Source organism: Lepisosteus oculatus, chromosome 10 (genome assembly GCF_040954835.1).
Source record: "Lepisosteus oculatus isolate fLepOcu1 chromosome 10, fLepOcu1.hap2, whole genome shotgun sequence".
NCBI classification, from domain to species: Eukaryota; Metazoa; Chordata; class Actinopteri; order Semionotiformes; family Lepisosteidae; genus Lepisosteus; species Lepisosteus oculatus.
The window spans coordinates 36,400,497-36,417,184 of record NC_090705.1 but is presented as its reverse complement, the minus strand read 5'-3'; the positions used below and the strand labels follow the sequence as shown (position 1 = coordinate 36,417,184).

At 35.3% G+C, this 16,688-nt stretch overlaps 1 protein-coding gene across 3 annotated transcripts in view; it reads right to left on the bottom strand.

The window, feature by feature from the left end:
- Positions 1-16,688, bottom strand: part of LOC102688390 (carboxypeptidase Q) — a 141,784-nt gene that overhangs the window by 100,119 nt on the left and 24,977 nt on the right. For all 3 annotated transcript variants that reach the window (XM_015357085.2, XM_015357086.2, XM_006635645.3), the window contains one exon: positions 14,166-14,373. In XM_015357085.2, coding sequence (XP_015212571.2) covers positions 14,166-14,373 — 208 coding nt within the window. The remainder of the gene's footprint in view (positions 1-14,165; positions 14,374-16,688) is intronic.

Below are 16,688 nucleotides of genomic sequence, written 5' to 3'. Positions count from 1 at the left end.
GTTTTTCTGCAGTAACAATTTCAGATTGAATTAAATTAAGACAATTATTTTTCTTACAACCACCCAACATTGGAATCAGCAGTTCGTTTTTTATCTCATGGCTCACAAACCCTGCAACCTCACACAAGAGAGAACGAGGAAGTAGAGGCAGCCACTCGCTTCTTACATGCCACAGACAACACATCCTTCACCAGAAGCCTTCGCCAACAGCATCTCAAACTTGCAAGTACTGTACCTAGCAGACTACATTTGTGGCTGTACTGGAAAGAGCCAGAAGAACTCTGCCTGAATTCACCTTCTAGTCTCAGTCAGCTAGGAACATAATCCAGGCTTGAATGCGATCTACACCTTGAATACAGAGCTCAGCCTGTGCTTGGCAAACACCTTTACCATTTACCAGCTGAGCAACTCATGAGGCCCCTACTTGGGACACTTTAATATTCCTAATCTTAGGAAATAATTTAATCAAAAAAGGCATCGCTACATTAATTTGTAAACACACAAAACACTACTGAAGTTAATGAAATAATTTTTAAAAAATTCATTTAAATTAAGTCTATCCATTTGGTATTGTTTTCCATAAATTAAATTTAAACAAAACTATTTTGCAATCATTCTACAACTTCATATTTATCACTTTTAACAGTTTAGAATGTAAAATAGGTTGAAAAAAATATTTGAATATTGTTTTTACTGACAGTCTCTAGGATCATTAGAAGAGCCACAGCAAACATTGTTATATCATTAACTCTCTTGATATGTACTTACAAAGTTAGAATATTAGCAAGAGCAATTTAGAAAAACAAATCATTACGTAGTGACGTAATTATAGGGAGCAATCATTTTGTTTGTCAGGTTACGTAAAAAAAAATTCAACCCACTTTGGACTTTTGGCTCTGCAGCCAAAATGTTTTTTTTTTACTTTTTTCCCTCTCCGTAAGGAATTAACCTCAACTTAAAGCTACCACATTACCTACTGTACCAAGAATACCTCTAACCTGTCCATTATATGCTATCACCAACTGGTAGTCTATCTTCAGCAGAGCCTTGACACATGAGGCCTGAATGAATATCCTTTCATTGTATCTCACACACTTTTTTTATACCTCTTCAAAGAAATAAAACGTTACAAATTAGAGACTGCTGTTTTGCCCACATAATAGATTTTGTTGCTTGTTGTGAATCAATTCCAGGATTTCATCCAGGATCCCAAAAAGTCAAATTCATCAACATAGGTCAGAAAAGCCTGACTCTCGGAACCCACTAAACAATTTATTGCAATTGATTTAATAAAAAGTTCGAAGAAGTTCGAACATTTTTGTTTACCACAGGGATAGGACTGGGATTCATCAAAAAGGTTTTGAACTCCTGAAACTTGCAAAAGCCCCTGAAAACTTACTCTGACATTAGTAAAGGACATTCCACTCCTCAAAATGGCTTTAAGTCAGACGCTGTGGAGTCTGCTATATGTCAAATGATGAATGGCTCTACAGGTGGGCATGTCAGAGAAGCATGTCTGCATGTCTCATTCTCTCCAGTGGGTGCTGAAGATGTTGTCAGACATTGAGTCTTAATAAATAATTGGTGATTGAAAATTGGGCAGATATATAATACAGCATGATTGTCTGTTTTCATTTAACATTAATGTACAGAAAAAAAATGTGAATGAACGTAGGGTCAGTTACAAATTGAAAACTGGAAGTAATGGGATAAGAAGGCACGGGATAGAAATTCACCGGAAGTCTGGTCTCCTGTCCAACAAAGAAGACAGCCTGACACTACACAATAGAAGTGGGAAACCACATAACTGCTTGTCAGGTTTCTGGAACTAGTTTCTGCACAGCTGTCTAAGGCCTCCATACCAGATGTACAGTATGTCATGGATTCAAAGCTAAGGATGAGAATATAAACCTTTCAGCAGGTCAAACACTGTAATATTTTTAAATTATTATTTTTCTTGAGAAACTTTTAGTGATTTTTTTTTTGCCAGAAATGTCAAATAATAACGTCCAATTTTCCTCTACTTGTAATCAAAGTGATATTGATATTCTGGGGATTGCCAGTTGTGGTTAAGTAACAGAGTATGGCAGTATAAAAAGTGCAGATGGTTAAAAGATCATACAGCTTGCAGTGGAATCAGATACAGTTTTTTTCTGAACAACAGCAAATTCTTAACTCACAGTAACCACACCCTGTGCTGTTTCACTCCAGCAAATAGCTCTTAGCGGTTCCTTTGCATTTCTTAATACAGTTTTTTTTCTTGGACAGGGAAAGGCTTTGTTGTTTCCATAATGTGCAGACACTCATAATTGCTTTAAAGATATAGTTCCAACCCTGAAATGACTCATCTTTGACATGCAGCACATTGAACTCTTCCTATATCCTTATCGCTCTAAGACTGCTTTACTTTACATACTGTACACACCTAACAGCAATAACAGCTATAGAAAGAGACTACCATTAAGAAATGGCATGCAGCTTTTTGTGATTTATTATTTTTTTACAAGGTGCTCCCTATTTCAATATGCAAAGGAGAAAATAAGAGATTTTAAGATGTCATTAAACAACAGCTAAAAGAAACCAACAAAAACTTGTGTTAATACATAATTTAATATTTCCCAATGTTACAAGGACCAACGAATTGTTGCTTGAGTAGCTTCACAGTTCATTGTCTTTTTTTCTCATGTCATATGCTGCAGAAATAATACATATATTTTGTAAGTGGCACACTGGAGCTTGATTCTTTGATATGTACTCCATGACTCAATGTTTTTGTAGTTTGTTTACATTTTTTTGTTAATTTGTACTTTGTACAATTTTACAAAAGCTTTTGTAATTTGTACAACAGCAATAAAACAACCCTTATGTACCCAATACAGATTAAATCGACAAAAGTACTGTTATGCTGTTACCCAATTTTGAAGCTTACCAGAGAAACTGACTTTCAAAGTACTGTAAAAGACACAAGAATTTATGACTGACCTTTTCAGAACAGGATCGATTTCAACACTTTATAAATGCATAATTACACAGGTCATAGTAATCATTCCAATATGTGTAGATATGTAAAATAATTTTGCAATCTACAAAGGTATTTCGTTTCAAGTTGATGATTTCACAGTAGTTGGAAAAGAGTTCATTTTTGACACAACTCTTATGGAATGGCAAGCACAACTACTGTATACACTAAGTCACATGTGTCATTTACAGTGAGAGGCATTAAAATGCAACACATGAGTTGACATGAGTCTAACAAAAATAGACTTTTTATATTTTAAACAAAAAACAGAATGAATAATGCTGGGGCGCAAATGACAGAATATTCAAACCGATTATCAATTCAGAGATAGTCAATTATTAAAGGACAGTTAAATATTCCATGAATGAGTTCAATATCTTGTACTGTATGTCCTACTTTTTCGGCTAGAATGCTCACACGAGACATCATATTGACATTAAAAGAGCATTAATTTACCTCACTAAAATCCTATTCAACTTGGCAAAAAGTACTGCACACAGCTTAACTAATGTGCTGTAAAGGTCATGGAACCTGACAATGCACATACTGTACCAATCTAGTGCTTCCCAGAGGTTCTCTAATGAGTCCACTGAGTTGCTAGTCAATAACATGTACATTGTTTCATGCCAGCACTGTCAAATGTCGCAGCATATGGAGTGAGAACATTTTCTCTGCAGCATTACGCAGTCAAAGCATCTTCAATAAACACTGTGAGCTCCATCTATACTGTAATGCAGTGCACACCATCACACTGCCACCTCCAAACCAGCCTGCTTGTGCAACACTAAGTGGATGGTACCTCAGCTCACATCTACAGTATATTTTTATTTTTCTACCATCATTCTAGAACTGATGAAACTGTGACATGTTCTTGTAATGCAACATTGTGCTGAATTGTATTTGGCCAATTTACATTGGAATGTCTTTGTGCCCAAATGCGAAACTCCATGCAGGTTATTCAGTACAAAGGTAATGTGTATCGGACAGTAGATTCTGATGCTTTCATGCTAGAGCCACCATCTTACTTTACAAGGAAAGAGCCGACTGCAGCACCATCAAGGTGTTGATATGCACAATAATGTCGATCCCAGAGATACCTCAATCAAATGTGCCGATTTGGTACAGGTGTGGTGACACGTTTGTTGTCAGTCAAGAGTTGTACTGGTCTGAATTTCTTGTAACTGCAGCCATGATATTGTCAACTGGTGCACACCAAAACCTATGAAGATCCTTAAATTTAAAAGTATGCTCTTGGCATCCTAATGCCTTCTTCACATCAACCTGGTACCAATCATGGTACATGTACTGTATGTTGGTTTAGCCATGATTAGTAAATGTATTCCCTGTCTTTTTTAGCTAGTCACAGATGCAATAAAACAAACATTGACATGATCAGATCAATACTGGCATACTGCATCTGCAAACCATTCTTTTGTATACTGTACATGTATAATGTGTCAGAAATCTATAGGTAACCAAGACTGGGATTTCACGTTATTTAATTCATCAGAAACTAAACTAATGTAATGATTTTCATCGATTTATTACATGATTTATGATTTAAACTGATTCACTTTGTGAATATGCAGTTCTAGATAAGTACTGGAACCAAAATCATTTGTTGCAAAAACAAAACCTGATTTTATATATACAAAGTATGAAACAGAATATTACATAATATATCTAAACATAATTTAATAGGTGCATTATTCTAATATCAACTCATGGAAATATGAAGTACCAGAAAGTAAGGTATTTCTACAGTATTGCAATTTTATTTAAAAGCACACTATTCACAAAAGGATGAAAACAAATGTCCTAACAGTATTCCACAGGAGCTGTTTGAATTATCTGTCAAATCCTGAAGGTCTTTAATCTCCCAGTAAAATGATCTAATGTGAAGTGGACAGATTTTTGGCTGATGTGCTTTGGCCTTTATCCCAGTACTTCCCTCCTGGCAAATATACCTCCTAGCATTTGACATATATGCAAAAGATAAAATAGGAAAAAATGTTTGAAACTATCCCAAAATATTCAGCTTGTTCTTGGTCACTAAAGGAAACAAAAACATGTTTTAAATAGTTATAGGAGGCTCAGCTATCTGTTGAAATCTCAAATGTCTTGTAATGGCAATGCATGAGTATGATCTGTCACCTTTGGTCATCTACATTATGTAATTTAAATGTAAATTAATCTAGAAGGAAACTAATTATGTTCCTGCCTCACAGATTCTAGTCTAACTCTGGCTATGGAGAGATGGCGGCAGAAGTTATCAATCACATCACTATACTTAATATATACTGTATGTACATAGAATCAAACAAATCCCATAATTTTAAATATGTGGTACAATCTGAAATATGAATTCAGGGCAGTTAGCTGCCTGGTAGTTAGTTTCAGGTGGGTAACTCTGTCATACGTCTGAAGGCAGATCAGGATCGCCAGGTGATTAAAATGAAATGGAAAACTGAATGCCTCATCAAGCATGTAAAATGAATTGACACCAATTTCATTCAGTTTAAGCCTACAGATCAAATGTAAGTTGTACAGGCTTCAGAAAATGTCAGAGACCAAGAATCTCTCCTCTCCAAGAATTAAATTAATGTTTAAAAGGACAATATGTGGGTTTGTAGTAAGAACATTACAGCCTTAATCACACAGAAGAAAAGTCAATATGTACTGGTTTTCTGTTTTTGTTTCATGCAAGATTATGTGACAAAACACACTGAAACTCTTTTGTTTACCATTCTTTACTAATGTAAAGAATTATGAGCTTCTTTTATTTAGGATCTGAGCACGAGACCATAAACTAAGAATATCTTTTTGACAAAGCTGGGAGAAAAACCCACTACCATGAAAAAGCAGTCTGACAGCTACTGGCCTGTGAGTAATGTCTTGGGGAATAGTTCAGATCTAAAGTTCTGTTCAGTATCGCATCATCAGTGAAAAGAGGCATTTTATGCCAAAACATCTAAACTATTTGCCAGTAGTTCAGCTATTACAAAATCTGTGTGATTTGCTCAAGGCCAGCTGGTGATTGCAGTGTTTAATAAAACATTTCAGTAGTGGCCTAGCTTTGGGGAAAGTAGAATAATTAAAAGACTGTGCTACTGCACATTTCAAAGCTGTGCACTTTTGAAATCACCACATAAAAAATAATGTACAGGTACATGTATGTACTGTACATGTATTAGTATTTGATGGATCTACACTTATCGTGTTTTATTTAATTTTAACAGAGAAGGGTTTACACATCAAAAACATAAATGTATCTAAGTACTGTATGTGTTAATCCTTTCTGTTTACTTTCATTGCAAATAATGACATGATAAAATAATATTTTTTAATCACATTCCATAAAAATGACAAGACGTTATCCTACCTGGTTAGATCAGTTTGGAATCATCCTGGCATGTTTTGAATAATCAACTTCTGATCTCGATAAAACTGGTAATTTTTAGCCATTTACATAGAAACCTGCCAATCTTATGGTGCTACTGCATCAGCCAATAATAAACCAGACAAACAACTGTTCAATGTGGCTTTAGTGCTGTTGTGCTTTGCCAGTCTGGGAGAAGTGACATTTCACATGCTTATCCTCCAAGACGTGCAATATCACTCTGTGGCCCAAAAACATAAACAGTAGAATTACTATTTCAACAAGGGAAACATCTACAGCCTGTATTGATGACACTTAGTCCAACAGCTGCCCAGATAATGATCACAGTCACTGATGTAAAATAAACTGAGAATACCCTCGGTTAGCTCCACTCCCAGCATTTGCAATACGGAGTCAAGTGCCACTGAGTATTTCTGGCCACAGCAGACAAATGTTGAATGATATGGCCTGAGAAATGCAGACTTCAGAAGGCTAGATTCAGTGAACCACAGGCTTGTGTGTGTTCCTCTGCCAGAACAGAGGCCTCTCTGCTTTCTTAAGTGCCACAGCTACAAACTACAGTTTCTGAATTAAGACAGGACCAGCGACATCGAAGAAGGTCCCCCAAGTGTGGCAATCCATTTGTTCGACTGTTATTTCCATCTGTTGCTTCAGTTCCATCTGTGATTGTATGCTGTTACCATTCCAGTTCACAGGACATAAGTCTATCACGTACCTGATGTTCATAACAGAGATCATAAGGAAACAATTTTCTGTCTCTCCTTCTTTCGCTCTTTCCAAAACTAACATCTGAAAAGGGTGTGGTAAAGAAAAGAAATGATGACATAATGTCCTTCTGCCAAATATTTAGGTCTACCAGACTACTATATTTATGTTTTCTCAGTTCTGGACAGCAGCTGGACAAGAACAGTTTCATTACACAAACATTATTGTATGTTGATAAAATCTATATACACTTAGATTCAACAGTTCAACACTTTCCTATGGTCACACAGATGGGAAAGGGGTAAACAGCAATACTAACACATTAATTATCATATTTTCTCTTATATGCTGTGTTGTGGATTTTTAAAGGTAGTTTAAAGTTTCTAAACATGCAAGTATATATACTTTATATATTTAGGGAAACTAATGAAGCCTGTTACACTGCATCTTTTTTGCAAACAAATTTTACTTTTTCAGAAATGAAAAACAACAGGATCAGGCAAGGCAAGAATTACGTTCCTATTTTCCACTGCGTTCCCCCTCTGTCTCCCTATCTCATCATCCCTAACCTGGATGAACAATGTTAAGAAAAGAACGTGCACACTACTGCCAAGGAAAAGAATGCAAAGCCACCATGCTCATAGTGGTTGCAATGCAAACCAGCTAAATCCACCGTATTTTGCGCAGATGAGGGTCAATAGAGAACAATACTTTTTTTTCCCTCAGAAGAACAATAAATGCCCCCCAGTTAAAAAGTTGGCCAAAGGCCCAAGAATGAAAATGAGTACAATTCGGAGTCCCATCTATGTGACTTCTATGTGAAAACTAAAATGGCTGATGTACAGCGCTTTTACAAACCAACTTAGTATCCTAGGAAATGGTTTCATTTACAGTAGGTATGTTGCTGTGTTCCTAACAAAACTGATCACCAGATGTTTACATGGGTATCTCAAAAAGTGAGTACAGAGCAATGATTCTTCTTATATTTTATGAAAACAGCTTTATATTTTCCCAAACAGAAGAATGGAAGGTTAGATGTACAGTACTGTGTTGGGCTCTAGACTTTGTTTGGATTGTAAATATTCGTTTGTGTTTTGTTGAACATTTGTAAAAGAAATGTTGTTTTTTTTCACTTCCCACCACCAAATAGTTTATAGAATTTTAAATAAGCCATGAGGCACTGCAGGGTGTTCCATGCTCATTTGGGGTGTTTTATTATTAGAACATTTCTGAGTCACAAGCCATCTGTACATACATGGGACAAAAGCACTTTTTTCCTTTACCCACAAGGCTTGGTTTCCAAAATTTTAATCCTCCCCCATATGCAAGTAAGTATGTTTAAATAAAGTTACTGCGGTTTTAAAAACAAAACTGTAATACCATATCAAGGTCTGCATTAGCTAGTTCTAATAGGTAATGCAATTAACCACAGTGAGAAAGGAAGCTGGGTTTGAACCCCTGACTTCCAGCCCGGAACACACACGCCTAAGCAATTACGCCACAGACGCAATCACGTGGGAAGGAGTGAAACTGATGCAGACATTTCCAAAGAAAGAGTACTACTGTGATCATTTGAGCTACAGTTCAGTATATGAATACAAATATATCGTTATTCATTTATTTAGATATGTGATTCCATATTATATTCCCTATTAATCAAATTCTAAAAAGTACGCTTTTGTTTACTGCGATAACAGGCATATTCGCAGAAAAGGTTAAAACATTATACCTTTTTACAAAGTATATAAACTTAATATAGCCTGAAGGAGCATGTAAAAACTTTTCCAAAATAACCACATGTAACCGAATGGAAGAGTTTGATGCTTAAAATGTTTAGGAAGAAAGTGGAATACTTTATGACAGACGTGTTATGCTCCTCTTCTTTTTATGCTCAGCTACTAAAATTTCCCTTTAGTTGTAAAATTCCATATAATTATTCAATACTAAGTGGATTAAACATGCACAGTAAAGAGATTAAATGATTACATCGTTTCACTAATAACCAATGCACCACGAGTGCCCCTGTCGGTCATTTTGGCTAGCTAAATCACGTACCGTGATACACCTGTGGGTAACTGTGCGCGGTACGGGGTTGTACCTTGCATTGTAAATGGCTGCATCTGTACACAGTGAGAATGATACAAAGTGAGAGAAGTATATACGCAGTAATATACTATCTTTTCTGCAAGGAATAAACTTTTAAGAGTCTTTTAAGAGAGTAATGGTTCATCCCAACTATCCTCCAATAACAACCATTCCCATTCAATCCTTTCCTGATGGCTGAGGTATGAACACTGACATTAGCTGCATAAAAACAGGCCTGCAGATCCTTAGAAGTTACCCTGGGGTTCATTTGTGACTTCCTACATGATTTTCCCTCTGCTCTTGAGAGGATTTTGGCAGGACGACCAGCCTCGATTCCAATCACCATGGTCTTGAATATTTTTTATTTGTATGCTGTTTGACAGTGAATAGATGGAATATTTAGAAATGGTTTTGTAACCATCTCTTGACCTCAAGAACATAACCGCCTCAACTACTAATATTCTGAGATTAATAAAAAGCAAAATACTGTTTCATATGCTGTACATATACTAAATCAGCAATGAAGAGAATCTCAGAAGACAAAAGGAATATTCCATTTCCTCTAGGGGAAATTAAATACAATTTATTTTTCTGCATGGTACTGACTTGAAGGAGGATGTTTGTATGTCTTTTTAAAATACTGTACCTAAATATCTTCAGGCACACAGATGACATGACTGGTGAGTATCATAATGAAGTGTTACCAACTCATTTTTACCAAACTTTTTAGCATTTTGTTTTAGTCTGCAAAATTAAAATAAATAAAACTAAGTAATAAAACCGGAACATGAATTACACTAAGTTAGTGTTACATATGAAAGCTTCCAACTGCAATCAAAACATTTGTATTAATAAATATTATGAACTATTATGAAGATGCAGACAAGGCAAGCAGAGAAAGTTGAATTTATATAAAACTGACACATCTACAGAAAATATTAACTTGAACAAATAAAGACAAGCTAAATATTGTCTGATCACAGCTGCACTTTGTGAAACACCTGGGATGGAAAGAATTGCATGGCATTACACACTATTATGGCTCTTCTTCTTCACATTCCAAAGACTGCGAAGCCATTTGATACTCAAATGGCATGTACTTTATAGAGGTCACACTCTCCTCGAAATTGAATTTTGTAATCCTATTTTGTGCTCACTCTGAACTTCAATTCACAGGGGAGTACAGTAACTGACATGACGCATTTAAGTCCTCTGTAATGATTTCCACTTTACTTAACCCATTATGTTATAAAATGATATTCATTGAATACCCTTATTTAACTGCAAAATACTATTAAAACTAGACAGTTTCAGACATAGTTGTTGCAAAATATATTTGGGATAGGGAAGAAAAGCCAGAAGTCTACTGTGGCAATTTAAGGTCCACAGTACGGGACACACACCTTACTTAAAACTTGTAATCATGTGTATGATGTACCATTCTAAGACTTTGTAAATACATAGTTGCCATCAATCAGAATATTTCATTTCTGTATTTCACTTCATACTTTATTGCTCAATCCTAAGAATCTGGCAAATTCATTTATTCAGAGCACTACTGCACTGGATTGGCATGGCCACATCATTAAAAAGAATTGTCCCAATTCCAGACCCTTTTCTTTAGCATTTTTTCATATTGTTCTGTATCTCGTACACTCCAGAAAGGCTTTGAAGTCTAAACCGGGTATCCTGTTTACATGCTTAGTGGTTATGATTGCAATAACAAAAGTTGTGTTGGGTTATTTGTCACAATGATTACATTTTAATTATGAGTGCTTATCCAGACTTTAAAAATGTTGAACCTTTGTATATTTACTATGATGCTAAAATAGTGGGCTTTGAATTGTACCGCCTATGATCTGCTGGCTCAAAAAATATTTTTTCAGAGCACTGTCATCTGCTTCATATATCCTTCTTCTATTGCACTTGCACTGTGTCCCAACCATGAGAACAGCCTTTATAAAATAACGTCTGCGAAAATACGAATGTTAAAATAAATAAGAGCAAATAAGTTTCCCATATTTTTCATGGGATACATATAGAATGGTTTTGTTTAAGTGCATGTTTGGCCCTCCATTTCAAATGTTTGGTGGTCCCTCTTTTTAATAAAATGTATGCCAATGTCAATGTCTGTCCCACACTTGGTGGAATACTGAAAGAGAACTGTAGTTTTTTATTTTATTTTATTTTAAGCTACATTTCCCTTTTATTATTTTGAGATATACTGCCCACTCCTTAGATTGTTTATAATAGAACACTGCACTTTTTGTTCATGTTCTACACCACACACCCAGTTAAGACGATACTCCAAGAATAAAAATAAGTAAACCTTGACCAAAATGGGACAACACTGAGATATACAGTACATCATGTACCTCATCATTTCAGATATATTGCCCACCCCTTTATACTATATAATGTAACAACTGAATTTTTCCAATTAATCCTCTATGTCGAAGTTTTTATACGTGAACTGCTTGGGTTGAGTATGTGGTATTTTACTTTCACATTAAGTTTACAGTGAACATCAAAAATCTCTAACGGGTGACTAATTAGATCTTGCAAAACTGCTGTTCTTGCATGGCTTGATACACTTTTATATTTCAACATCTCAACTCAGTGAAGTCCTTCTAGCCCTGACATGAGTGTCATTGGTCTTCTCTGAACTCTGATCTAAAGGTTCAGTATGAAGTATAGTAGACCAAAACTCAGCTCTATAATTGCTCCTCGAGGGGTTTAGCACAGGCTTTGAATAATCTCCTGAGATATATACATATGTCAAGTAATTATAAAGTTGGCCTCTTCATATTTCTGTATGAACACAGGCAATTAACTGTAGATGCCTGGTGCAGCTGTTTGGAATATAATTCCTCACATTGGGATTTAAAGGTCTTAAGGCTATCCCCTCACTTCCCCAAAATTTAAATACCATTACATAGACCCATTTATACCGAAACTTCAATCCATCTGCCAGCTGTAGTTTACAAACCAGAGGCCAGAGGCTTCTTCTTCTAACCAATGAAAGGCCATCATCATATACCGGGTCTGTAACTGTTTTTGGCAGGTGATTCAAAGTTCTGATTTTACAGTATCTGGGCATTAGAGTGTTAGGCATCATACATCTGTTTTTCTTATATAATCACATAACCCATTTAACTTTAAAAAAACATTAATGTGTCTGTCTGTGTCTGTTTAAATGTCACCTGGGCAGTCCGAGTTAATATTACTTTTATATTTTCTCCACTTTACATCTGGAAAAGACAAGTTCTGAAGTGACTTAAAATAACCCAACTTCTGTACATCTTGAAAAGATAAGTTGTACGAGCCATTTGCACAGTGGCTCAATTTGCATATTTGCAAAAAACATTTAAAATGGCATTTTCAAACAGATAAAAGTAATGAAATGAAGTGGGGAAAGTAAAAAGAGGAAAACTTAAATCTATTTCAGAGAATTTCATAGGATAGTTTTTGTTCCAAAGTTGAACCAGTCACTCAGACAGTGTCTTTACAAATGTTTCGATTTTACGGTATTTTAATGAGCGTGTCTGGTGAATTACTGCAGCTATTCTATTGTCAAGTTTAAGGGAAGGAATTCTCTAGGCTAGGACATAGTTATTCCTTCTTTTTTTTCTTGGACATTTACACAAGGATATCAATATAGATTTTTTTTTTTCATTTAATTGTTTCACTATACATTCAAGAGACTGATCTTATAATGATTACAATATGGTACTTTACACCACATAAATGAAGGAATAAATCAGACATATATGAATAATTTATATTATATCAGACAAAGTGAAATGCGATTCACAGATCTAATTCTGTACTTGAACAAAAAAAATATTGTGAAAATAAGTCACAACATTAAACTGAAGAAAACATGTCTCACAGCTGCTGACTGAAGAGACAATTCATCTGTTGAGAAGCATATAAAGGGTAATTAAATGTCTGTATATAAAGATTAAAAATATTTACTTCACACCTTTTCATTTCCTCAAAACATAATATCGGGTTTACAAAGATTGCTTGTTACAAGCTATAGATAAAGGAATCATTAATATTGAGTTTGAATCTGAAAAAGTGTAGTAATGCACACAATCTACAGAAAACAGTGTCGTAGACAATACGCTATGAAGCTTCAGGAAGGAAGATTCTCCATATAAGATTGAGAGAAAGTATCTCAATATATAAAGTACTTGTATACCAACACTATGACTCTCCACACTTTAAAAACAGAATACAGCAGCAAAGTGGATCTTTTGAAGTTACATAAAAAGAGAGGTTAATTAATGTGAGGAAGCAATTAAAAAGACCAACATAATTATAGGATATGTAGCTCAAAGCATATATTCTAAATAAAGAATTACTACAATTTTAGCAATATCTTATTTACAACATTGTGTGCAGTTTTGGTCACCATGTCATAGAAAAGATACTGTGGCTCTTGAATCAGTCCAGGCAGGAGCAACCAGATGCATTCTGGGGCTAAAGTGAATGTCTTACACTAGCAGGCTGAAGGAACTGAAACATTTTAGTCTTGAACACAGCAGACTAGAAGGGGACCTGATGTAAGTATTCAATATCCTCAAAGACACTCACATAGCCAATCTAATGGACTTCTTTAGTAAAGTGTAAGATAAGCCTAGAGGGCACCAATCAATGTATCAATGCAAATTAAACCAAGAACTGGAGGAACTCTTTACCCAAAGGGCTATGAGAGTACAGAATAAGCTACTGTATGTAGCCATGTTGTTGAAGCCAACAGTCTGACTTATTTCAATAAGAATAATATATTTCATCCACCCTTAAATCTCATAGATTAATCACTAACTACCAGATGAGTTGCCTGAGCTGTATGGTCTTTCACTTATAACATTTATTATGTTATTATAAATACTATATATTCTTATCAATATTGAAGAGTTTACAAAAATCCTCAAAAAAAATGCCTACCTGTTCCGGGTATTTGCTTCCAATAATCTCCGCCACTGTGTTGAATGAGTCAGCATCTGGGAAGGTCTTGGCAGCCATCTTGAGATGGATCACTATTTTCTTCCCACGATGGGCCATTCGTGCCATCATCTCAGCGTCTTCAATTGTGATGCAGGCCGTGGGGATCTTAGGCACATTGGGCTGGTAATCTTGCCACCCTGTGTGCGGACTACAGAACAAAGCCACCAGCTAGATTTCATTTCATAATGTACATAAATATAACATACCATTCAAGTACATTAAAATGAACTGTGAGGGGCTGGCTCGGTGGAGTGGTTAGCAATACTGCCTCGCAGCACTGGGGTTCTGGGTTTAAGTTTCAGACCTCAGGGGCTATCTGCATGGAGTTTGTTCAGCCCAGATTCACGTGAGTTTCTTTCAGCTACTCCAATTTCCTCCTAGAGTCCAAAAATATACTTATAGGTTAATTGGTTTCTGGAAAAAAACAGAAACAAGTGTTTGTGTCTGTGTGTGATGAACAGGTGTACCCTGTCTTGCACTCATTGCCTGCTGGGATAGACTCCGGCTCTCCCACAATCTGGTTTGGAAGAAGCAGTTCAAAAACTGGATGGATGGATGCATTGTGTTGTCAAACATGGTTATTTTCACAGGACTGCTAATGCCCGTTTGGAAAATGTGTAATCTGTGACCAAAATAAACACCGGCAGAACAGGGCGGATTGTTTTTACAGCATACGTAGAGTTTGAAGAGTCTGAAGGTCAACCAGAAAATCAGTATCAATTTTCACAAGAAAGACCAATTTAATGTGAAAATGTTAATCATCTTGTGCAATTTGCTTTTGTCACAGTATGAAACAAGACAATTTAAATGTCCAGTAACATGTGCCTAAACTTAATCTTCGCTACTGTATATATTGACAATAGATCTTCAAAGAATGAGGATGAGGGGGAGGTCAAGGAGTTCAAGCTTATTTGCTATTTACTATTTTTGTTGTATTTTGAGTCTGAAAATAAATTACCTAAATCAATATTTACTGCAAATGACATATTAGTCCCTCCCACATATGCCTGAAAACAATGCAGACAAAAGCTCTGTAATATTACTGACTAACTGCTATAGCTCTGGCTGCTGTTGCATCATCCAGGTGGGGGCTGCACATTACCTGATTACCCATTACAGTTCTTTGAGTGAAGTGTTCAGAAAAGCACTATACAAGTGTAAGGAATTATTATTATTAGGAGCACATTACTTTGTCATGTTGAATAGCTCTGACAAGTACAGAACCGCTATCCATGTTTGGTAAGATTAACTATATACTATTAATGCAGCCTATACAAAAGCCAGAATTAAACATTGTAAACTAATCCTGTTTCCAAAGTGTTATGATATGGAAAGAAAAAAATAATATTAATACCTACAATTCAGAACGACTGCATGCTTTTAAAAAGCCACAGTAACTCTTGAGAGTGTTCTTTATAAGTGTATTTGTGGCTGCAACATTTCTAACCACAATAGAACAAGCATGCCAAAACATTTAAGGAAAGAATGAAGTCAGAAATTAGTGAACTCAAACATTCAAGTATCATTTTATTGCAAATATGCAAAGAGAAATTAAACACACCTCACCCAATGTGCTTTACAATACTGTTAGTACATCAGCACACTAGTATGAAGCATCAAAGTGGCATATAATAAAGACTATGAATTGTTCACCAGGTGATTTTTCAGATTAAAACAATAAGAACAATAAGAGCAGCAACAGCAAAAGATAAAGCAATAACACAAATTACGCTGAGGTATTCTACTTTGAGGGTTTCTACTTTGACTTTAAATCAGTTCTAACTGGCTTTGAACCAAATAATATAAAAATCCATATAAGAAGACCTTTTCTCTATCACATAACCCCTAAAGTTTATAATTTTACCTTTTATTGGTTTATGTATAATTCTGATTAAACCATTTATCATTGAGCAACTGAGCCTTTCATCTCAAATACATTTTTACTGAAAACTGTCTGTTAACAAAAGCCCCATTCTTTTACGTTTGTCTGCAGTGAGACTACACAAACATAAAATTTTATATAAAGCATCATTATTGTTCCGAGCGAGACTATATAGTTAAAATGGTCTTTAATTTACAGCACATCTTTTGAGCTTGAATTGTTATAAACTGAAAATCAGTCTTGGATTCCTGTGGCTAAAATAACATTTTTTAAACTCTGTATACAGTTGAGATTATAGTTTTAGTAAACTGCTATCCTGATATAACATTAATTCTGTTTGTGAATGAGAAATGTTATTTCTCTGCTTTCACAAAAATCCAGTAGTTTTTCCTGTATCTCTGAGTATCACTGGGTAACATTCCTTCAGGACTCTTTTAAAACTTTTATGGTTTTCAAAAAGACATAACTGTGGAATATCATTTTAATTATAACTATTGCATGCAACTTTCTGAATACAGTTTAAACAATAAAGAAGATACTTTAGGCCTGCAGTGTTAATACAAAATTGTAAAAAAGATTGG